Consider the following 22,465-nt stretch of genomic DNA (forward strand, 5'->3'; position numbering starts at 1 on the left):
GCTTGGGGGCCAAAATCAATATCAATATATTGCATCATCTTGACTATATCATTGTACCGTCACCTCCAGGTCTTCTATCTGCTAGGTACCTAACATGAACACTGCATGGGTACATGCCTGAGGAATAAAATAATTTCTTCCGGTGTATCTACCTTTCTTGACATTCTCATCAATTCATTCATCGAACATCGTCTCGATGGCCCCGCCTTCTCTTACTAGGATGACCCTATGGGCTCTGGAGATTTTGACCGCGGTAGTTCTTGCAGACATAGTACTCCGCCAGATGGGCTTTGATGTCATCTTCACACAAGACGAACCTCACCAAACGCAAAACGAAGAGGACTTTTTGTAGTCTTTAGCCCATCGCTTGAAACCCTTGGAGGCATTGGAAGAGATTCTATGTCCGCAAATCTGAAACTCAGTTTGAGCTTAACGGACACCGACAGAAGATCCTTTCGCAAAGGTATCACGCGCTTGGCTATACCTAATTACCAATTCGTGCCTTCTATGAGGTGTCCCTAGAGGCCATGGCTTCACTTTGCCATCTTCACGCCATTGCTCCTATCAGGATCATTAGATCATCGAACTAGAACCGTTCCAACCCCAAAGTCGAACACGGCCTCGGGAAAGGCCACAACTCTCCCAACTACCTTTGGTTGCCGCAGGAACATGACACATTCCTGGTAGCGGTAGCCTGATGTAAGTTGGGGATCATCACAGATCCGGTTGATTATCATTAACTCCGATCTACCTAGGCAAGAGGTTCGTCTGGCGTTGAAATGCCGAATTCAACAGCCATTGCTCAACCGCACCCCGCATTTGTGGAGACCCCGGATTATCTGCAACGAACAAGGTTCCCCTCTGTTTCGCCCTGTTAATTTCCCTGAATGATTTCTCCACTTTTTGTATTCTTCAATACATTCTGCTTCAGCCCTTGCCTCATTTCTATCCACCCTTGGCTCGTCTGTCCAATCCGATCTCTTAGATCTGCCATTCCCCCCACCATCCCTTGGGATATCTTCGGGTTTTCGCTATGACCCCTATCCACTATTTTCTGTTTCTTTCCATGGTAATACCCGGGAAATTCTTGGCCTTCACTTGCCGATCGTCAATGTATTCTCCATAGCTCACCGAGCCGATGAGGTCAGATGGGGTGGACGGGAGGAGCTATATAGCTCGGTCACTCCCGCAGCTTCTCTGCCTAGGCTCAACTGTGGATTTTGGGAATCATGGCTCGCTTTTCTGCATTCTCCCTCCTGGCTTTGGGCTCTACGGCCTTTGCCAGCCAGGATAACTTCCAGACCAAGTGTGCTCAATTCTCTAATAAGATCAATCTACCCCATGTCCAAGTCAATTTCGCCGAATATATCCAGGGAGGAACCAATGTGTCTCTGCCCGACAATGCGCCCAGCTGTGGTGCATCGTACCAGGCAGTCTCTGTGGATCTTTGTCGAGTTGCAATGGCTGTAAATACGTCCAGCAGTAGCCAAATCACGCTCGAAGCCTGGTTCCCTCGTGAATACACGGGCCGCTTCCTCAGTACTGGAAATGGTGGTCTTTCAGGCTGTATGTGTTGGATTGAGAACTAGGTTGGACTTTTTACTAACGCTATTTTAGGCATCCAATACTATGATCTGGCTTATACTGCCCAGATGGGCTTCGCCACGGTCGGAGCGAACAACGGACACAACGGCACCTCTGGAAAACCATTTTATCACCACCCCGAAGTGTTGAAGGACTTTGCCTATCGATCTCTCCATACTGGAGTTGTAATCGGCAAGGAACTGACCGACCTTTTCTACGATGAAGGCTTCAACAAGAGTTATTATCTGGGTTGCTCGACTGGTGGTAGAGAGGGATGGAAATCGATCCAGAAGTATCCCAACGACTTCGACGGTGTTGTCGCAGGTGCACCGGCCATCAACTTTGCCAATCTGATTTCCTGGAGTGCCCACTTCTATTCCATCCTAGGCTCTTCGACTTCAGATACATTCCTGACCACAGCGGAATGGGCACTTGTTCACGACGAGATTCTTCGCCAGTGTGACACGATCGATGGCGCCAAAGATGACATTATCGAGGACCCGGACCTCTGTCAGCCAATCCTCGCGACTCTAATCTGCCCCTCCAATGCGAAAAACACTACCAAATGTCTTAGCGGTGCCCAAGTTCACGCAGCTGAGAAAGTCCTGTCCCCCCTGTACGGAGAGCACGGCGAGCTCCTGTACCGACGAATGCAACCCGGATCCGAGAATCTAGCCGCATCCATCATGTACAGTGGGGAACCTTTCGAGTACAGCCTAGACTGGTTCCGATACGTCGTCTACAATGATCCATCTTGGAGTGGTAACTTCACCGTGAAAGACGCTGAGGCCGCGTTGGCTCAGAACCCGTACAACATTCAAACCTGGGATGGTGATATTTCTCCCTTCCAGAAGAGCGGTGGCAAGGTCCTCCATTACCACGGTATGATGGATCAGCTCATCAGCTCTGAGGACTCCAAGTGGTACTACTCGCATGTTTCTGAGACCATGAACCTTCCCCCTGCCGAGCTGGATGAGTTCTATCGCTTCTTCACTATCAGTGGTATGGGTCACTGTGGTGGTGGAAATGGCGCTTATGGCATTGGTCAGGGCATTGAAACATATGCCAGCAGTGAGCCAGGTAGCAATGTACTTATGGCTATGGTCAAGTGGGTTGAGGAAGGGGTTGCACCCGAGACAGTTCGTGGAGCCAAGTTCAAGGATGGAGCTGGTACCCCTGTGGAGTACTGGCGCAAGCATTGCCGCTGGCCTCGGCGCAATGTGTTCAAGGGCCCTGGAAACTACACGGATGAGAACTCCTGGGAATGTATTTAGGTTCTTCTGGGTGTGGTTATGCCAGGAACATTTTGAACGTTTGAAGATGTACCCAATAAAATACGTTATGACATTCAATGGTCAGCCACTATATTAAATGTGGACTGACCTCTGGGTCCACGGGTTCTTGGAGCGTGGTCCAAGCGCTTTAGTTTAGGGAGCGATTGCACTGGAGACACCTTAGAACTCAAATATTGTAAACATATTGAATTTCGGCCAACCTTGGAAATGAAGGCCAATGTGATTATGCATCTGATTCCAGAGATTGCGGTATACTGGGCGGTAATTGATATTGTGCTGAATCATGATCCTACGTTTGAGGCTTCTAGGTATCAAGAGGCTATGGAGAATGTCAAGTGTACTGTCAATAGAAAGTTTAGTATGATTACTGTTTTAGGTGCTGCTTTAGATCTTATCAGATCAAGTGAACCACCGCACTCGTTCTTGTCTACAAATGACTATAGCTTATCGAGTCTCACATCTCAACGCGGCTTACCCATGAAGCACTTGAGATGATTTTGACCGTTACGACTGACCTCGAAACAATACAGCAGAGTCAACTAAAGTCTATTTGTTATCGATCGATCGGCAAAATAAGCTCCAGTTCGATCTCACCGCCCTGGATCGATCGGGTTAAGCTGGGAAAGTACTCCTTCTTCCCAATTGCCTGGGAGCTGAGCAGTTTCTTTCTTACCTTTGACACACTTTCAGTGTTCCTACAGGATTATCCATCTCTTACCTTGATATCTCGATTATCGATTATATTTTGTTGTTCCTCTACCTTTATCCATGACCCACCAGTACCCAGCCTAAAGCTAGTTCTCCGCACGGATCACTCTTCTCCAGCCCCCAAACAAAGCTACCCCTCAGAGGCAGCTGGAAAGCCTTTGATTGTGCTTCCTACAGGACCGACTCTCTTGCGCATTGCATCATTCTCTACGCGTGAATCCCATTCCTATAAACTCGATATGGCAGACATGGACGAATTCGCCCAAACCCGTGGCGCAGACGACCTTTTCGACGACGAAATCATCCCGGTGTCGGCGGAGGAACAGAACGTGCAGACAGAGGTAGTGGTGATTTCAGAGCCAGAGCCCATACCGCCTCAGGAGATCACGCCACCCGAGAAGCAGCCCTCTCCGCGCGGAGAGCCTTCACAGCGGGTTGACAATTCACAGCGGAGCCGTGGGCGCGGTGGCCGGGCGAAACAAGGACGCAGTCTCCAAGACTCCAGATGGGCGGACCCGAAGCCCGCAGAGAGTGCCCCGAGGAAGAAGACACCTATGAATGTGGCGGAACCAAAAGCCACTCCTGCTGCTGTGCCCGCTGAGCTGGTGGAAAAACAGCCAGAGGCAGAGAAGCCGCAATCCACCCCGGAAGAGGAGAGCAAAAAGGACGCAACCAATGGCTCCGATGCACAGCGAGTACCAGCTGTCCGTGGAGATCGAAGCGCCACGGGAGGATTAAGAAAAGTTAGTGCAGAAGTCGCCAGAGCTGTGTTGACTGTAGGAAAAGGACTTTTCTGACTTTATTAGGCAAAACTTACCGAGGCAGAGTTGTCCAAGCGCATGGCCGCCGCCAAAGAAAATGCCGCCAAAAAAGCCGCTGCACATGCCCGCGCGGAAGCCGACCAGGCTTCATTCATGGAGCGCGAGCAAATTGCAGCCAAGAAACGGCGAGAAGAGCTGGCGAGCCGGAAGATTATGGATAAAGAGCGTGAGCAGAACCGTCAACGTAAGCTCAAGGCTCAGACCGGACGCGAATGGGACTCCGAGAAACGGGAGGATGACTACAATCCCCGTGGAGGCGGAAGCCAATATCGCCGGGGTATGCATGGTGGTGTGTCCGGGCATGTGCGCCGAGATTTTGACGGAGCATCGGAGGACACCGGCCCCGTCACCCCCAGCCGGGGGCGTGGACGAGGCGGCCGTGGAGGCCGTGGTCGTGGCCCTTCACGTGGACCACAGGAGCGTTCATCTTCCAAGGATCAATCCGATCGCAAAGAGTCCAAGACACCGGCCCTCAACGATGAGGCCGACTTCCCGTCACTCCCTGCGGGCAAGGCACCGGCCAAGTCGGATAAAGCCTCAGATGCACCAGCACCGGCCAAACCACCCCCATCAATGGAAACACTCGAGTCCACCATGTCACCCGTGACTGGGAGCTGGGCTGATCAATTTGATGAATGATAACTCTGGACAAACGGATTACATATTCTTATGGACTTGCTCAGCCCCTTGATGACTTTCCTTTGTTTTACAATGCTCACGACATGAAAAAACCCCCTTTTGCCTACACCCCGTTTGCAATTTGATATACCCTCGTGCATTGTCCATATGGACCCACATGCTGTTAATAATTCTGCATCTGAAATATACCCGCAGGGAATACTATATGCTTATTTTCTAAGGTTGTAGCTGAGCTTATCTTTGTTTTTGTTTTTGTGGACCTCCTGAATATTCGAGGGCCTACAGGTACAATACGCAGGGCACATTGTTCCATTTTCATAACCTTGGGTTACAACCCAACCTTGGAATGACATCCATAGAAATATCACCCTTTTTTTGACCTCCATGCAGTGGCTGATACAGATGTCTAACGCGGATGCAACATCAAATTTCGGTTCAAAGGACTTTCATTTTAGATCCAGTTTCAGCAAAAGACTAAAGTCATATATTTTGGACTCTATAATGTCACGTGCTGACGGGCCCTCCGTTCTCCTCCGCCGGAGACCGCAACATGTCTCCACTTTACCTCATCAATCAAAGCCCAAATCAAGGCCCTGAATGGGGATCAAGCCCCCTTGGTCTGTGTCTGGGAGCTATATGTAGGGCTGTGTGCCACGCGGTCACATCTACATTTACCATCAAGAGGCGCACTGCGTCAACATTCTAGGGTCAATCCGTTCAGGTTGAGTGTTCGGTGATCCAGCAGTTTAAAACAGGCAAGCATTTACTTGGCATTTTTAAACATCAAAGTGGATACGATCTGTCGCAAAGACTCAAATTTCCGATCGTTTGCGCGAGGGTTTGTGGAAAAAAGCCGATCCGAAGCAAGCCTACGACCTGCTGAACGTGGCCTGAGCCTGGAACCGCGGTTGTCAAGGGGCCGCAAGGTCCACCTTCCACAACAAATTGAACAACGTGACGCGGTCTCCCCAGTTTTGATAACCTTTTCAGCACTTAGCCTCTGCAGATCACAAGCCAAGCCGGCCTTGTTTTTAACCGTTGCAATAATTTCGAACCATATATAGTCTGATTGCTCAGGAATTGACTCCACTACCGCCTGCTAGAGCCCATTATTGGACCAACGTTTCCACTCATTCAACCACTTACCTCATAATAAAGCACTTTATTTCGCCTGACGAAAACAATACCTTCACTGCCGGAGCCGTTGTGTATCCTGAACGCGCAAATGCCTGGCAATTCCCTGTTCTATTCCAAACATATGGGTGACAACCGGGGTGGTTCCTGGAAGGAGATGACGACGCCAGGAGGTCTCGCAGGGCCTTGACGCCCCGTAGCAACTAGTAGCTCCATTTTTATGCTTTGGGATCAGTCTATCAGCCGGGAGATCAGCATTGAATCGCAAACCACGCCCCCCTAAACAGGAATTTTGGCCGTTTCTTGGCTTTCATCCAGTTGTTTGGAATTGAGGAGCTCATGGACACCGCAATGCGTTATAAGGCGGGTCTGATCTGCCCTTTATGATTCTTTATCTTCAATTCACTCTTTTGGAAATCACTTTCATTCCTTCTTCTCGGCCCATCATGCGTCTTCAGACGGGTGCCTCGGCTGTGGCTTTCGCCGCCGCTGCTAGTGCCTCCTCCCTTAGTGATGTGTGCACTCTTTCCAATGTGAAGTCTGCTTTGCCTTCCAATGGTACCATCCTGGGTGTTTATGTGCTTCCTTCATTGTCTACTGCCAACACCGCCACTAGCCAATCCTACAGTTACTGCAACGTCACTGTGACCTACACTCACCCCGGCAAGGGCGACACTGTTGTCGTCCAGTACGCTCTCCCTGAGCCCTCCGACTACAAGAAGCGTTTCTACGTCGCTGGAGGTGGTGGGTACTCTCTTTCGGCCACTTCCACCGGTGGTCTTGAGTACGGCGCTGTCGGAGGTGCTACCTCCGCTGGTTACGGTGCTCTGGATGGCACTAGCTACGATGAGGTCGTCCTTTATGCCAATGGCTCTATTAACTGGGATGCCACTCACATGTTCGGCTACCAGGCGCTCGGTGAGATGACCAAGCTCGGCAAATACTTCACTAAGGGCTTCTACGGCCAGTCTGCCAGCTCCAAGCTCTACACCTACTACGAGGGCTGCTCCGACGGTGGTCGCGAGGGTATGAGCCAGATCCAACGCTACGGAGACGAGTACGACGGCGCCATTACCGGTGCCCCCGCCTTCCGCTACGGCCAGCAGCAGGTTAACCACCTGCTCCCCAACGCCGTTGAACACACCCTCGACTACTACCCTCCCCCCTGCGCTCTGGCAAAGATCGTCAACGAGACCATCAAGGCATGCGACCCTCTCGACGGCCGTACCGACGGCGTCATCGCCCGCAGTGATCTCTGCATGCTGAACTTCAACATGTCTTCCATCATCGGCACGAAGTACTACTGCGCCGCCGAAACCGCTACATCCCAGGGCTTCGGCTTTAGCAAGCGCGCCGAAGGCAGCACAACAGCCTACGAGCCCGCCCAGAACGGCACTGTGACTGCCGAGGACGTCGCCGTCGCTCAGGGCATCGTCAACGGTCTCCACAACAGCAAGGGCGAACGCGCCTACCTCTCATGGCAAATCGGTTCCTCCTTCGAAGATGCAGAGACCGAGTGGAACAACAACACCAAGGCCTGGGAATTGGACATCACCTCCCTCGGCGGAGAGTTTGTCACCAAGTTCGTTCAGCTCGTTGACATCGATAACCTTTCCTCCTTCGAGGGCGTTACCTACGACACCCTTGTCGACTGGATGAACACCGCCATGGTCCGCTACATGGATACCCTCCAGACCACCCTGCCCGATCTCACTACCTTCCAGGAGTCCGGTGGTAAGCTCATCCACTACCACGGAGAGCAGGACAACTCTGTCCCCACCGCTTCCTCCGTGCACTACTGGCAGTCTGTCCGCGATATCATGTACCCCGGTTTGTCGAGCTCTAAGAGCCTCGCCAAGCTGCAGGACTGGTACCAGCTTTACCTTGTTCCCGGTGCCGCTCACTGTGGCACCAACAGCCTCCAGCCTGGTCCTTACCCCGAGGATAACATGGAGATTATGATTAACTGGGTCGAGAACGGAGTCAAGCCTTCGCGTCTTAACTCGACTGTTTCTTCCGGTGACTACGAGGGTGAGACCCAGATGCTGTGCCAGTTCCCGTCTCGTCCTCTGTGGAAGAACAACTCTACCTTCGACTGTGTCTTTGACAAGGCTTCTTATGATAGCTGGACTTATGAGTTCCCCGCTTTCAAGGTTCCTGTCTACTAAGCGGTGGATACCGGAGTGCCAGTGGCTTTCTTTTTCTGAGTATCTGGCTATGTAGTAGAGACTGCTTAATGAGTCGAGTCTCCTTCATTATGGATATATTCTTGTTTAGATTGAAGTGTAATATCACGACCAATATACTCTTTATTTCTTGAGCATCGTTTTTCGAAGCCCTAATTTGTACCCGTAGTGTAATGTAGGAATTTGGAAAAGGTCCAGCCCTTCCACATAGAAAGTGGATCCAAGGGATAAAGCGGAATGTCAGCCTTGTCAGGCCTGAGGGTATTCTAGAACGTCTTGGCCTGCAGTACAAAACCCCAACGTATTTGGTGAAAACTCACTAAGAAGATATTAGGAAAGTTTAAATGGTTGGTTTGTGTTCAGAGCCCTCGCTTCGCTAAGTAGAGAATGTGGGCGACCACTTTCCATTTCAGTGCACATCATGTTTGAAAAAATTGTAGAAGTGAATAAAGCAAAAATTTCTATTTTTCCCCGGTTGTTCTTCGATCAAGTATTGGAGTAGATGCCGTCACAATGAATGAGACTTGACGGCAAACAATTAAATGGGTAATTGGCATTGGTTGACAGCAGCCATGCCGCAATAACAATGGCATCAGAGATGACTAGATTTCATCGAAGCACCACTTACTCTACAGATACGGACTACAAGACAAATTTCGTAAAACCAGTAATGATTCCAATTGGTGAGATCATTCCATTGATGCGTAAGTCATGTCTATTCGTGTAAACTCCATAAAAGCACTTTTACTTTTGGGAACCCGTATTCATGAGAAAAAACATGTTCTTCAAAAATGTAAATCACAAAGAATAAAAGGGAACAATGTAGATGTAAAGTGGAACATCATCCATGTTGAATCATTCAAACACCGAGGGTAAGAATGAAGGCAGCGCTGGAAGAGCAGCTGCGAGTGTCAACATCGTCGGGGTGCTGGTAGGACTCAGAGCAGTCCTCATCGCCAGCGTCACAGGTGACGGTGGAGCAAGAGGCATCGTTGGAGGTGACGGAGAAACCATTCTCGACAAATTCAGAGGTCTTCTCCAGGTTGATGGAAGACATGTCCCACCAGATAGTCTCGTCCTCCTTGGTGTACTCGAACTGCAGAACAGAGGACTCGGAGGTGGAGGTGGACATCTTGATGGAGATACCGCCACCGTCAGAGTTGATCTGCCAGTCCTCGTAGTAGTGGCCGCCGCTCTCTTCGATGGTGACCATATCACCGGCGACATTGGAGGTGGTCCAGAGGTAGACGGTCGAGCCGAGGTTGTTGACGATCTTGACACCGGAGCCGCCGGTGGCAGTGGCGGTCTCGATAACGTCGGAGGTGGAGCTGGCGACGACGGAAGACGAGGTGGTCCAGGTGGGGGTGACAATGGGGGTGGGCTGAACGATAGAGCTGGTGGAGGCTGAGCTGGTGGAGGCTGAGCTGGTGGGGACCTGGACGGCGACCTGGATGGCGGGCTCGCTGGTCGAGGTGGGGACGACGGCAGCCTCGGTGGAGGTGGCCTCAGCGACGGCGGCCTCGGGGTGAACAGTGACCCATTCGATCTCAGTGACGACGTCGACAACAACGGCACGCTTGTCGTGGTGGTGGGCATGACCGTGGGGTTGAGCCGAGACCATACCGGTCAGGGCGGCGAGGCCGAGAGCAGCGATGACGCGCATTGTGGATTGAGTTGTGTCTTTTGATTTGGGATCTTATAGAGAAAAGATCAACAGGGGCAGTTTGTTTGCGAACTTGGGGTATCGAAAGATTGGATCGAAAAGACCGGTCTGGTTGTATCTGTTCTACAGACGAAATAAGGATTGGATATTGAAATAAGGCTCAGCCTCGATTTCAATGGGTAAAAGAATGAGGGGGACCGGGTTGGATCGAAAGATGGACAGCAGGTGAAGAAGAGGAGGAGAAAAGATTGGAGAGGGAAGTCGTCAGCTCTTTATGTTCAGGGTGGAGAAGAGGCCCCCGAACCTGAAAGTGAAAGAAAACCTGAAACACACAGAAAAATAAGAAAAGAAAATTACAAAATTACAGAAAGGCTCCAGCCCGACGCTTCTCCTCCACTAATGGGGCTGTCCATCGGAATCTAGACGCCATAAGCCTTTCCACGCCCCTTCTGGTTCCTGACTTCCCGCGATCGCTAGTGAATTATGGTTGGCCCGGACTTTCAGAGGGGCCTTGTTCCAACGGTCTTCTCTTTGGTCATTCGCCAGAGGGGCGCTAGGAACCCAACTCAATGGAGATGATGGAGATCGGACCTCCACCGGGTTGGGGCTGTCGAGTCGGTCCGGCACCAATCAGAACCCCGGTGAGAGCGCGGTTTGTTTTCGAGTGGAGTCACTCATGGCTTGAAATCAGAAGAGATGACTCGTCATAGTGTGATGTGGGGAACGGACTTGTGCGACGATTTGCCCTCGGCTTATCGGATGTCGAAGCCACCCTCCATGGCCCAGGGGTTTCTGACTCCCAACGTTTCGCTTCTTACGTCGGTACACCGATGCGCATACAGTAGACGAAGTATACGAGCCAGGAATGCGCCAATTCCATGTGTCAACCAGACGAGTCGGATCCCCGGTACAGTCGCCATGTGTTCCATGCACGCTGTAAGGGTCAGGCACACCCGTAAACCTGCGTGTCCAGTATCCATGGAATGGGTTAATCAGGTCCACGAATCGATGGGTAAGGTTGTGCGGTGGCAACGTATTAGTGGGTCGCCACTGAGATCCCCGGCCAATCAGGTGACATTGGTTCCTGAACGCACAGGCTACCATGGACCGATCTGAGAGTTTTCAATTTTTCATTCCCTTTTTTGACTGTATCTTTACCCTGTCCAATGATTCATGCAGTTTCTATTCGGTTAGGGCTACATTTACAAGATGTACAGATGAAGATTCGGACAGCAAAAATCAATCAAAATCCCTCATCTTGCATTGAGTCATACCCCATTACTAATAGAAAGGGGATTATTCTCCCCTGAATGTCATGCCAAGACTTTGACAGCAGCTTGGCTTACAAGTCGCCATACACTCCCCTATCGAAGAGCCAGTTGAGCTTATCTGAGAACTGCTGCCGTCGTAATGGTCTGCGCTTGCAAACTATCGACTCGTATATAGCCCTGGCCACGTCACGAGCGGGAAGTCAGTCCATTCGATCCACCCGCAATTCCTGTCACCGGGTGAAGTCAATCATAAGGCGTCAACTTGGGAAACGCAGAGAAATGGTTCAGTCGGTGAAGAAGTGCTGGCAAACTGCCAACGCATTATTGACGTGGGCATCTATTGTCTACATTTAAGGTACCTAGGTTGATGCCTGACGGAGAAGGAACGGTGAAGGCCAACGTTCGGCCCGAAGGGGGAGGTCATTGTTGCCTATGCCATAGCCACGTATACTCTGTATATTGGGTGGATCAGTTCGTAGGACTCAGATTTGGGCGCGCGGGACATGACCACCAGTTCTACGTACTCGTATGTGCCCTGACGTTGTTCCCCCTGAAATGGAGGCGGTCATGTATGACAAGAGTACTTGTATTCTCCCAGATATCTCAGGGGCCAATGAGAAATCACTTTTGTTAAGCAGTTTGCTTACTCTAATAGCTATACTTCATAATTCTCCCCAGGTAACTACCCTCACTACTCTACTTACTCCACGTTGCCTTCTGCTGGCACCTATCTTAAGTTCTGTGGGGGTTTCCTGTGGTTAGATTATCTTCTCTATTCACTGGAATCAGTCAATATGGAATGATCTACACCAGTAACGACAAGCCAATAGCTCTCCCAGGAGCCTGGCAACATCATGCGTCAGAGGTTTCTTAGAGGAGTCCAGTGCCGTCAAGGCTAACGTGCTAGGCTCCATTCTACAAGAATACAGTATATCCATGCTGTTCAAGAACCCCCCTACTTGCAATAGTGCTAGACTAGAAGATTAACCCCACCCAGTCTTTCCAGTCTAACGTACTCCCCGCTGCGATCCAGCCAAATTATTTCTTTGGCCGGTCTGTTCCGGTGACCCTCGAAACTCCGAACTCAATTCACGAATGTGAAAGTCCGGGCGGATCAAATCTCCTGTGCGGACTATAATAAGAAGCATGAAAGGGGTTGATGTGCACGGGGGCGAATGTATTATTAGCACACGCTAGCCCCGACCCAACCAGACCAACCCACTTTCTTCGACCTTCCAAGCCTCACCCAATATGTATCTGCCTTCTGAATGTTCTCCGAGACATGCTTGGCAATTATTGTTGATTTCAGAATGGAAATTGCCTTCCGTAATTATTGAAGATCGGCGTGTCTCACCCAGCGAGGTTTGCTGCACGAAAACGCTTCCATCGGCTTGCGACTGTTGGATCGAAATTGCACGCTGGTCGGATCCTGGCTCTAGCGTCTAAAATATGTAGCAAATCTATCGATGGACTCGGGCTAACCTCGTCGGCGCTATACTTCTCTTTCTAGGAATAACCCGGGGCCGTCGTGGACGACCATCCTGAAGGGGCTAACCACCTGGGTGTCATTCTGGAGATGACAAAGATAGTCAATCGCCCCTCATTTCAATTTACAGCGAGAGGAACTTGGTATGGGGATATCATTGCTATCAATTGGCCCATATCATCTGAACGCATACATCACTTGGGCACCGTTCAAGAAATTATCAAGGTTAGTCGGTTCATTTAGGTGTATGCGAGGCTTTTGCAAGCTCCCAAGCACCATCACCTTCCCTGTCTTGATTTCAATTGAGTCCTAGGCCCAGCTATCATTCTCGGTACTCTTTTCCTTGATCTCACTGCCCCACGCATAGCTATCCACCGATGCATCATGCATTCCCTTATTCTGGCGCCGGCGCCGTTCGTAGCTATCAGCTGATCCACGATGGTTTCCGAAACTCGGACGCCATACGCTAGGATCAACCGATGCAATATTCATTCCCATGTTCATACCCCGATGCTGCTCTGGCCAAAAGTCCGGTACACTCTTTGCCATGTCTGTGCGCCATGGGCCCATACCTCCCCAAGGGTCAAATATATTTCTGCGTCGCCATTCCTCCTGGCCGGTCTCTCGAGAACATTTCCTGCCTTCATCGGCTTTTTTCGCATGTGCATCATTGACTTCCGCACTGATTAGGGTCATATTCACATTCATCTCTGCAACCCGAGCGCAGATCTTGGCGGCGACCTTGATGAGTTTGGCCGCGGCTTCATTGAGACTTGCCACAGACACCTCTAGATCTGCCGCGTCTACCCTCGTCTTCACTGTAGCATTTTCCATTTCATGCGCTTTGGCTCTCAATTGGAAGATGGTCAATTCGATCGATTCGGCATATTTGTCCAGGTCGCAGGTGGCTAGACTGATTTGGTTGGCATCTTCATCCAATTGGCACATCAAGTTGTCACTTTTGCTGGCCCGCATCCTTTCACTAATACGCTTCAGTTCCTTGCGGGAGTATTCAAGGTCGGCTTTGCTTATGCTTTCTTCCACGTGCCAAGAGTCCATTGTCTGGTCTAAAACATGTCTGTGATACCCTATGATGATGTCAGTATATGTTCATCTTGTACGGATGTCAAGATCATAACGCACGTGGTTCCTTCTCTGGGTGCCACGAAAAAGGGTATTCATGTTGCGAAGCGCGGAAGGCAGTACCGGTATCAGGCATCTTGCTTCGAATAAACGTTGTTTGAGCGGGACTGTTCTTCGAAGAGAAGAGTGGTAGCGTGTTGGAAGGATGGTGAGGTGGGAAAGCACGTTGAGGGTTGGAAGGAGGAAGGTGAAGGAATAGTAAAGGTTGTGAAGTAGAAGAATGTAATGAAGACTGTAAGTTGGTAAAGCCACTTGAGACGTGTTGATAGGTTTGTCTGCAGTAAGGAGAGATATGACAATTGAAGTGAAAGAGCGTCAAACTGAGTTAATTCACTGACCAAGCATTCTTCAAGGCCTGCCTAGCACTGCTATGTTGGAGACTTATGGTATATTAGAAGTGTGCAATTAAATAACTGATCGTTTATGGGCTCTGAACTCCACTCGCGAGGTAATTAACCAGTGCTTCAGATTCTAGATTGAACAATTGTATGATCCCCATGCCGCTGGCCTTAAATCCATCAATATTATACAAAAGCTCGTCTATCTATGTCTTAGCGTAATAGATCAAGCCCGGAGATCACCGTTCAGGCCCCATCGGTAGAGCTCGGCTAATGAATGCCGTGCCAACCGAAGACGGGCACCTCATTCGCGTGACTAATGGAAACCCCATGGAGTACGGGCCCCCACTGTGGAGGACCGGGGTAAATCACGTCTTTAAAAGGGTCCAGCTGTTCAAAATGCACATCAAGCTGGTTCGTAGAGGGTATGATCGCGGATATGGCAGAGAAGGAATCTTTGGGGGGTGAGATCAGCACCCAGCAACAACATACTGCGCAAGAGCCAAAAGTTTGCACCCACCATAATGAAATCGCCAAACCGAAGATCAATGGAGGTTTGCAGGCTTGGTTGGCAGTTGTAGCTTTATTCTGTGTTTTTATCAATTCATGGTCGGTTTTCACCCAGTTGAAATTATATGTATTGTGCTGATATGTTCACAGGGGAATTCTTACAACCTATGGCGCCTTCCAGGAATATTATACAACTGTCTTGTTGTCTGACCAGTCACCTTCGGCGATTTCCTGGGTAGGAAGTATTCAGGCAACGCTAATACCAATGGTTGGTGTAGTCTCTGGACCATTGGTTGACTTGGGATATCTGCGTCCGTTGATGGTGGTCGGGAGCTTCTTGACTGTCTTTGGGCTGATGATGACCAGTCTTGCGACAGAGTATTACCAAGTAATATTCTTTTTGAACCCGAACTAGTGAAGCTTTACTGACAACCTTCTAGATCCTCCTCGCACAAGGCTTCTGTATCGGATTGGGTGGCGGCATCTCCTATATCCCAGCTCTGGCAGTGGTGTCCACGAGCTTCACCACCAAACGCCCCATCGCGATCGGCTGTGCATCAATTGGATCAAGCATCGGGGCCGTTATCTTCCCTGTGATGTTCCGTCAACTCCAGCCCAAAATCGGATTCCCGTGGGCAGTGCGCTGCATCGGCTTCGTAAGCCTGCTGATGGCTATCATTGCCTGTTCAATCCTCTGTCGTCGTCCAGGTCATCAGTCTCAAGCACGCAGTCTCATCGACTGGACCGCCTTCCGCGAGCTACCATTTATGCTTTTCTCAGTCTCACTTACATGCGTGATGCTGGCATACTACGTCCCCATCTTCTACGTCGCCTCCTACGCTGAAACAGCTGTGCAAACAACCACCAGTCTGGCATTCTACATGGTCGCGATTGTTAACGGATCGTCCGTCTTCGGGCGCATTGTTCCCAATTTACTTGTTGCGTATGTGAAACCAGTCATCATTTTGATGTTCTGTGTTACGGCCTCGGCTATTGCGATGTTCACTTGGATTGCAGCCACTAACATTCCCGGGTTTATTGTTTGGGCTTGCTATTGGGGTATTCTAAGTGGTGTTCTTGTGACAGCCCCGACTTCTATTGTTGCGCATCCTGTCTTTTGTCCTAATCCGAGTTATATGGGTACTCGCCTGGGTATGATGTGGGGAATATCGTCGTTTGGTGCGCTGGCTGGGGCACCGATTGCGGGAGCTTTAATCAGCCTTGATACGGTTTATTTTCTACGAGCTCAGGTCTTTGCGGGATGTATGATGGTGGGGGCCATGTTGCTGCAATGTTGGCCGGCATTAAAGGTGATCAGATTCGATCGAGACAATCCTCGTTGAAAGATTTCTCGTCCAAAGCCTGGCTCAAGTTATATATATTTTGAGGTGACTATTTAGCGACGTTGTAATTTAGCTTCTTTAATCAATCTGGAGACTATGGGCATCCCTACTCGAACCACTGATTTACACACATTAAACAAAATTGAAGTCTTCGTATGGGGTGACGCATTAACTCGCATATGACTCTACATTCAGATGTGGATTCAACCTTGGAAGTCATGGCTTATTCCCAGATCCACCTGCTGGCATTGTCAATGCAGGCGGGGCTGTCTCCACCGTAACGGGCCGCTGAGATCATTCATACCAAACACCACAAAATCACTACGATGAGTATCAAGTATATTAAAACTTAAAATGTCGCTCGGCCATGAAATGATGCGCTCCCAAAGGATTATGGCCTTAGGTGTCTATGCTGACTGCGCCGGAGTCTTGACCAATGACAAAGCACCGGGGCAGACATGAAGCTCATGATGACCTCACTTCATTTGGGTGGCTCAATTCAAGATTGCACCCCATGATATCAACGTCTCAGGGATGTAACCAATACAAATCGAGGGGAAATTTGCCATCAAAACCGGCCTTCTAAAGCTGAATATTATTCATAACTTCATCCTTCCACTTTCACATATACAACTGGAAAACCCCAATTAATCTTGGATCAGCATTGAATACATCCTTCAATAAAGACAGTCAATGATATAAATTGAAAATGCCCGAGTCACCCACGAGTAACCACGCTACCTCCGTCGCCGGCGGCACCAGCGCCACCCCAACACCAGCCAACAACGTAGGCGGAGGCGCCGGCTGGGGAGATAGCGGCTTCCAGAAAGGCGGTTCTCATGACACCGAGGGGCCTCGTCAGGGATTTGGACACGTCGCTGTATGTATACCTTACCCGTTCAGTTAAACGATTCTAACCTCCTATCTTTTCATATATAGCCCGCCAATGCACGAGAGACAATGGGAGAAGCACTTGGTCTGCGAGAGCAGAAGGATCAGGCCAAATTCAATTTCATGCAGCGTGTCGATGATGCTGGAGATGTGAAGCCGATGACTGAGCATGGGGAACCGACGTGCGCCACTGAGGATCATAGTTTCATGGGCAAAAAGCCGGGTGGTTCGGACGCTTTACCTGGATGGGAAACTGTGAAGAATGTGCTTGGGGCGTGAGTGTTTGCCTTGAATTCGCTTGATTGTCTTGCTAACTCCGTTGGCATATAGTAAGGGTGTTTAGAGCTAAATTGGGTGCTTGGAGCTTAAAGCTTGCCCCTTACAGCTACCTTGAGCTACGCTGCTAGCCTCCGAGTACTTGGCCATGATAGATATTGGTTCAATCCTGGCATGTCCCGTTCTCTGTGAAGTATATGGGATATATTTGGAGTTAAGGTGGTGGCTATCATGAATGAGATGATGTATAATAGCAATGAACTACGCAATAATCAACTCTGGTGGAACAACCGTCTAAATAATTACTTGGTTGCTTGTCGCTGCCTACAAAATTGGCCTTCTGCTGCACCCGTATTCCACCATGATTGGACCTGAACCACATTTTTCCACAGGCGATTCAATAATGAGCATAGAACCATCTAGAACTAGTCAAAAGTCCCCCACTTTCGACCTGCTTTCTAGATCCCATGATTTGTCCGAAAAGCCCTGACAGCTGTGAGCTGGTACAGACTTGGAGAGGGTCACGCCTCACCGCCTTCCTTGGCGCCAGCATCAAAAAACCTCCAACTTTGTACTTACCCAGTCCATCAAAGAGATCTTGATACCTTGAATTGCCTTTCCGTGCGACGCATTCAATATGGCGGCAGAACAGAGAAAATTGCTCGAGCAGCTCATGGGTGGTATGTCACTCCTCCCCTTCCGGACACTTATCATTTCAGCTCCAAATGAACCCACCAATTTCTCCGAAACAAGCTAACAACAACCTATCTTCCAGCGGACCAACTCATTGGTACCGGTGCCCAGGGTCGCAATGCTCAGCTTTCCATCACAGACCCGAAGGTCTGCCGCTCCTACCTCGTTGGCACCTGCCCTCACGACCTCTTCACCAACACCAAGCAAGATCTTGGCCCATGCCCGAAAGTACATAGCGAGGGATTGAAAACGGAGTACGAGACAGCTTCGTCAGCAGATAAGGCAAAATGGGGCTTCGAGTTTGACTACATGCGCGATATGCAAAAGTACATTGATGATTGTGACCGGAGGATCGACACAGCCCAGCGCCGTCTGGAGAAAACCCCGGATGAGATCCGACAAACTAATAACCTGGTATGTTTCAATTTGTGCAATTCTTTTTTTATATGTATGGGTAATGCGGGTTCTAATTTGAGTGTTTTCCGCTACAGCTTAAGCAAATCGCCGACCTCAACAACACAATCAACACGGGCCTTCTGGAGGTCTCCGTCCTTGGCGAAACTGGCTCCGTCGCAATGGCCATGAACGAAATGCACAAGGTCCGAACAACTAAATACCAAAAGGAGGCTGCTGAGCGCGACCTCAAGAACTTGCAGGATACATCTGGTCCCTCCGGACACCAGAAGCTACAAGTTTGCGACGTCTGCGGCGCCTACCTGAGTCGACTCGACAATGACCGTCGACTGGCTGATCACTTCTTCGGAAAGATGCACATGGGATACTCGGATATGCGCAAGACCTGGAAGAAGCTTAGCGCCGAGCTTAAGGGTCGCGCGCCTCCTGTGCGTCACCATGAGGAGGAAGATCCGTACAGTGCAGGGGGTCGGGCGAATGCTGGCCGTGGTCCGCGGTATGGTGGAGGCGGAGGTGGTGGTGGATACAGACGTCGTGGTGGACGGTGGTGAGGGATTGTGCGAGGTTGTTTCGCGTCTCGTGGTACTTTTAATCTGGTGTTTTTGCATAGCGCTGGCGTTTTTCCGTGGAAGATGCTCGGCAATGGGAGTTATTTGCCATGTGCTCAATATATCCCTGTCTTGTCTCATAAATTACCTTCATGTTTATGAAAAGATATGTTCTCCAATGTTATGTATCGTATGATCAGTATTGTGCACGAGTAGGATAGGAGCTTTGCTAGAGCTTTAGTGCGTAGGAAATTGGTATCTGGGTCTAAGTGAAATCATGGATGATGTCTACAAGGTTCGGACGCCGAGGGCCGTAGAAACTGGACGGCAATAGTCAACACCTTTAAAAGAAGCACATTGTTGGCTCAGGTTTACAATAGAACTACGAGGATCTGAATTGGCACAAACCAGAAATCTCATTTTAAGGACAAGCTCACAGTCATGGCTATCCTATATTGGTATCCCATATCCATAAAACCCCTCAAGGACCTAATGCCCCGAACACCGGATATTGATTAACAGTCCGTTGGCCCACCGCAATCAGTATCGAAAACACAGAACTGTACAGTACAAAGGTATTGACATGACGTCGTAGAAGTAGATCAGGCGTGGCCGTTTGCCTGAGTGTCGAAGAGCGCCTGCATCAGCGTTTCATAGTTCGCGGCAGCCGCGGGTTGGCGGATGAGAATGTCGCGCACGACGTTCAACTGGGCCGTGTCCACGTTGGGCGCGGTCTGGAGAAGTTTCTGGATGGCGGGCGAACTCACTGCTTGTGCACCAAGCACCTGCAAGGCTGCGGGCATGCCGATAAGAGATGGTTGATAAGGCGGGAGAGGGTGCTGTGGCGGCATCTGGTCGGGAGGGATTTGGTTGGGAGTGGGGTTGGTGGAAGAAGGGGTGAAGACAGGGAACTGCCGGGGAGCTGGAGTGAAGGCAGTTTGAGGTGTGTTGCCTGCTGCTGTGAGAGGGCTTGCAGAGGCTGGGGGCTCCATGCTGGGCTGGTGAGAGGGGGCTGAACTGAAGGAGGGTTCGAGTCACCGGTCTTGACGACGAAGACAATGAGAAGGAGACGTTCTTCAATGATACCGTCGCCGAGATTCGTGTTTTCAAGCAGGTTGATGAAGTCGGGCAGTTTGGTTGTGTCCTTCTCGAGAGGAACGACATAAGTGTCCTTAACGGCCGGGAGGGGGTGCTTGCCAATCACGCCGTAGCGTTGACGGTTGTAAAAGTAGTCGAAGAGTTTATTGAAGCCTTCACGATCTTGCTCCCCACTAGGGCTACTGATTGCGATGACAGACACGTCCGTTGAGGAACTCCACCGCAAACCACAAAGGTAATTGTTTGCTCGTGCAATGTCAATTCGGCCATCCACTAGCAACTCGTGAGGTGCCAACTGACTCCAGGGAATCCGACCGCTTAGCTCTGCACCGCAAGCGTGTTTCGCGGTGGACATGAATTCAGCCACAGGCTTCATAGTAACTTTACCGCGCCAGACAACGCCCTCGTCGGAGAAATCTTGCGGTGAATATGGCGGAGACTCTGTTTCATCCTCTTGTAGCATTCGATCAATCTCAGCATCCGCCTGGATTGTACCACGAGGCACTGGCTCACGGATATTGGGGGCAACCTCTGGGAAGACATGGTCACCGTGCCCACCGTCCGGGGAGTGACCTCGAGATTGTCCGTCGCCTTTCGATTGAGATACCTTCGGAGTGACTGGGCTCTGGTTTCCAGGGCTGCCATCGGCATCGGTTGCTCGGCGCGGAATGGCAGAGAAGACAGATTCTGCTGCCACAGTGTGGGTTTCATCCTCAATAAGTTCCTCTCCTTTATGTGTCCGACGGATGCGCGGACCTTGCTCCTGAATAATGATATGTTGTCGCTCTGCTTCCCGCTTAATCTCTGCATCTTTTCGCTGCAACTCCTCGCTGGCCATCTCTTCGGACTTCATCATAGAGAGCGTATCAGATGAGACACTACCTACAAGTAAGCGATCGCGTAGAGAATGGTTCTTCTTTACGTTGAACAGAATCGCTCGTAATTGCGATTTATATGGTTCAGTAGGCTCCCCTACCCCGTCGCAGATGTTCTGATACATTGCACCTTCGACGGAGAGACCGAGTTGCCGCGCAGTATCTTCTGCCGACTGCCCATCGGGCAAGGAAAAAGAATCCTTCTTCTGGGCTGCAGTAATCTGATCTACAAAGAACTTGATTAGAGCGTTGGCAGCACTCTTGCGGGCCGGCATTACAAGCTCTTCCACAGTAGCGACTGCAGGCGACTCGACCTTGACCTTTGTAGCTGCTACCGTAGAAGACGGCGGGGAGATCCGTGGCTGCTTCACCTGGGGTCCCTTCATCAAATGAGTTAGCCAACTGCTTGTACGCTTAGGAAGAGAAGAAAAAGATCTTACCGAAGTTGTCTCGGACTCCACACTCTCCTCCAATTTGCGCTTGTTGGTACTAGAGCGTCGCGAATCTGCGGCATGTCCATGCTTCTCTGGCTCTGCCGATGCCGATGCTGCTGTGGTGGGGGAATGAGTAGGGCCAGGCGTTGCTGATGTTCCAGTGCGAGCAGGGGTGCTAGCCTCCGTTTTGCTTTCGCTTGGTCGGCTCTTTCGAGTACCCTTCTTGCCCTTCTTGCGCTTAGATTTCTTATCCTCAGCCTCCTGTCGTCGCCGCTCGGCAACCTCTTCCCAAGGCCTTTCCCCCCTGGCGATCTTCTCCAGCAGCACTTTGTGGTTTTCGGGTCGACATTGTTCGCAATAGTATTGGTCCGGCTCGGCGCCCTTGGCGAATACAAGGCCCATGCAGTCGTTGTGTTGCCAAGCTGAGCATTGGTCACAGCAGATCATGTCACGCTCCACATCCTCCTCCTCTTCGTACTCGCCGCAAATGCATCGAATGATTTCTTCTTCTTCTCCATCTTCGCTAGGTCCCGGGGTAGGTTCGGCGGAGGCTTTGCTGCCGGACTTTTCTTTGGGGCTCTTGCCTTTGCCTTTCTTCGACGGGGCGTCTGGCAATTCGAGGTTCTTGTGCTGGCCTTTGGTCGCTCGACCCGATCGTCGTGGTTCGTCTGGCATGGTTATTAGCAAGTTATTCAGATGCTGTCGGTCTCGGCTGCCGGTCCTCTCCCAATGGCGAGTTTTGTATGAAGTAGCGCCTGAGAGAAGGTTGGTGTACGATTGCTTACCGGCCATGACACAAAAGTGGGCTAGGTCACCCGAATGTACTACACGGCGCGATCAAAATAAAAAAAAAGAGCAAGAATAATCGCTGTTTCTTCAACAGATGCGCACGCCTGCCCCAGCAATCACGAAAAAGTCTCTACGGGCTTCAAAGGGGGCTAAAGTAATACACAAAGAGGAAAGACGTAGCCCACAGTGGTGAACGGTATTACTTGGTCACCAAGGCGATCCTCCAACTCTGTTTGAGGACAACTGCGCAGTATGGTGGCAAGGAGCAATGCGCCGGGACGTGTTGTGATGTATTTTGACGTAGTCTGCGATCCCTTGCTGCGCGT

At 50.4% G+C, this 22,465-nt stretch overlaps 9 protein-coding genes across 9 annotated transcripts; 6 read left to right on the forward strand and 3 right to left on the reverse strand.

Moving 5' to 3' along the window:
- Positions 1 to 1,229: 1,229 nt before the first annotated feature.
- On the forward strand, positions 1,230 to 2,858 carry faeB-2 (putative feruloyl esterase; the record flags this gene model as incomplete). Its single annotated transcript, XM_057114636.1, has 2 exons — positions 1,230 to 1,566; positions 1,618 to 2,858. The coding sequence occupies 2 exons, from the start codon at positions 1,230 to 1,232 to the stop codon at positions 2,856 to 2,858; spliced, it is 1,578 nt and encodes a 525-aa protein (XP_056974776.1).
- A 968-nt stretch (positions 2,859 to 3,826) lies between these two features.
- N7484_004217 (uncharacterized protein) lies at positions 3,827 to 5,047 on the forward strand (the record flags this gene model as incomplete). The annotated part of the gene is made up of 2 exons (XM_057114637.1): positions 3,827 to 4,330; positions 4,394 to 5,047. The coding sequence occupies 2 exons, from the start codon at positions 3,827 to 3,829 to the stop codon at positions 5,045 to 5,047; spliced, it is 1,158 nt and encodes a 385-aa protein (XP_056974777.1).
- A 1,580-nt stretch (positions 5,048 to 6,627) lies between these two features.
- Positions 6,628 to 8,349, forward strand: N7484_004218 (Tannase; the record flags this gene model as incomplete). Its single annotated transcript, XM_057114638.1, has 1 exon — positions 6,628 to 8,349. The coding sequence occupies one exon, from the start codon at positions 6,628 to 6,630 to the stop codon at positions 8,347 to 8,349; it is 1,722 nt and encodes a 573-aa protein (XP_056974778.1).
- An 877-nt stretch (positions 8,350 to 9,226) lies between these two features.
- On the reverse strand, positions 9,227 to 10,030 carry N7484_004219 (uncharacterized protein; the record flags this gene model as incomplete). Its single annotated transcript, XM_057114639.1, has 1 exon — positions 9,227 to 10,030. The coding sequence occupies one exon, from the start codon at positions 10,028 to 10,030 to the stop codon at positions 9,227 to 9,229; it is 804 nt and encodes a 267-aa protein (XP_056974779.1).
- A 3,066-nt stretch (positions 10,031 to 13,096) lies between these two features.
- N7484_004220 (uncharacterized protein) lies at positions 13,097 to 13,846 on the reverse strand (the record flags this gene model as incomplete). Its single annotated transcript, XM_057114640.1, has 1 exon — positions 13,097 to 13,846. One exon carries the CDS (start codon positions 13,844 to 13,846, stop codon positions 13,097 to 13,099), a length of 750 nt encoding a protein of 249 aa, XP_056974780.1.
- Positions 13,847 to 14,680: 834 nt separating this feature from the next.
- N7484_004221 (putative MFS monocarboxylate transporter) lies at positions 14,681 to 16,121 on the forward strand (the record flags this gene model as incomplete). Its single annotated transcript, XM_057114641.1, has 3 exons — positions 14,681 to 14,877; positions 14,929 to 15,166; positions 15,219 to 16,121. Coding segments are annotated over 3 exons (1,338 nt in total), but the record flags the coding sequence as incomplete, so codon positions are not given.
- A 709-nt stretch (positions 16,122 to 16,830) lies between these two features.
- Positions 16,831 to 17,291, forward strand: N7484_004222 (FAD dependent oxidoreductase; the record flags this gene model as incomplete). The annotated part of the gene is made up of 2 exons (XM_057114642.1): positions 16,831 to 17,001; positions 17,061 to 17,291. 2 exons carry the CDS (start codon positions 16,831 to 16,833, stop codon positions 17,289 to 17,291), a joined length of 402 nt encoding a protein of 133 aa, XP_056974782.1.
- Positions 17,292 to 17,925: 634 nt separating this feature from the next.
- On the forward strand, positions 17,926 to 18,946 carry N7484_004223 (LUC7 domain-containing protein; the record flags this gene model as incomplete). The annotated part of the gene is made up of 3 exons (XM_057114643.1): positions 17,926 to 17,968; positions 18,064 to 18,395; positions 18,473 to 18,946. 3 exons carry the CDS (start codon positions 17,926 to 17,928, stop codon positions 18,944 to 18,946), a joined length of 849 nt encoding a protein of 282 aa, XP_056974783.1.
- A 599-nt stretch (positions 18,947 to 19,545) lies between these two features.
- N7484_004224 (uncharacterized protein) lies at positions 19,546 to 22,142 on the reverse strand (the record flags this gene model as incomplete). Its single annotated transcript, XM_057114644.1, has 2 exons — positions 19,546 to 19,955; positions 19,982 to 22,142. 2 exons carry the CDS (start codon positions 22,140 to 22,142, stop codon positions 19,546 to 19,548), a joined length of 2,571 nt encoding a protein of 856 aa, XP_056974784.1.
- Positions 22,143 to 22,465: the final 323 nt, after the last annotated feature.

The sequence above is a fragment of the Penicillium longicatenatum genome, assembly GCF_028827895.1.
Source record: "Penicillium longicatenatum strain IBT 33135 chromosome Unknown contig_2_segment0_segment0, whole genome shotgun sequence".
Classification (NCBI taxonomy): Eukaryota; Fungi; Ascomycota; class Eurotiomycetes; order Eurotiales; family Aspergillaceae; genus Penicillium; species Penicillium longicatenatum.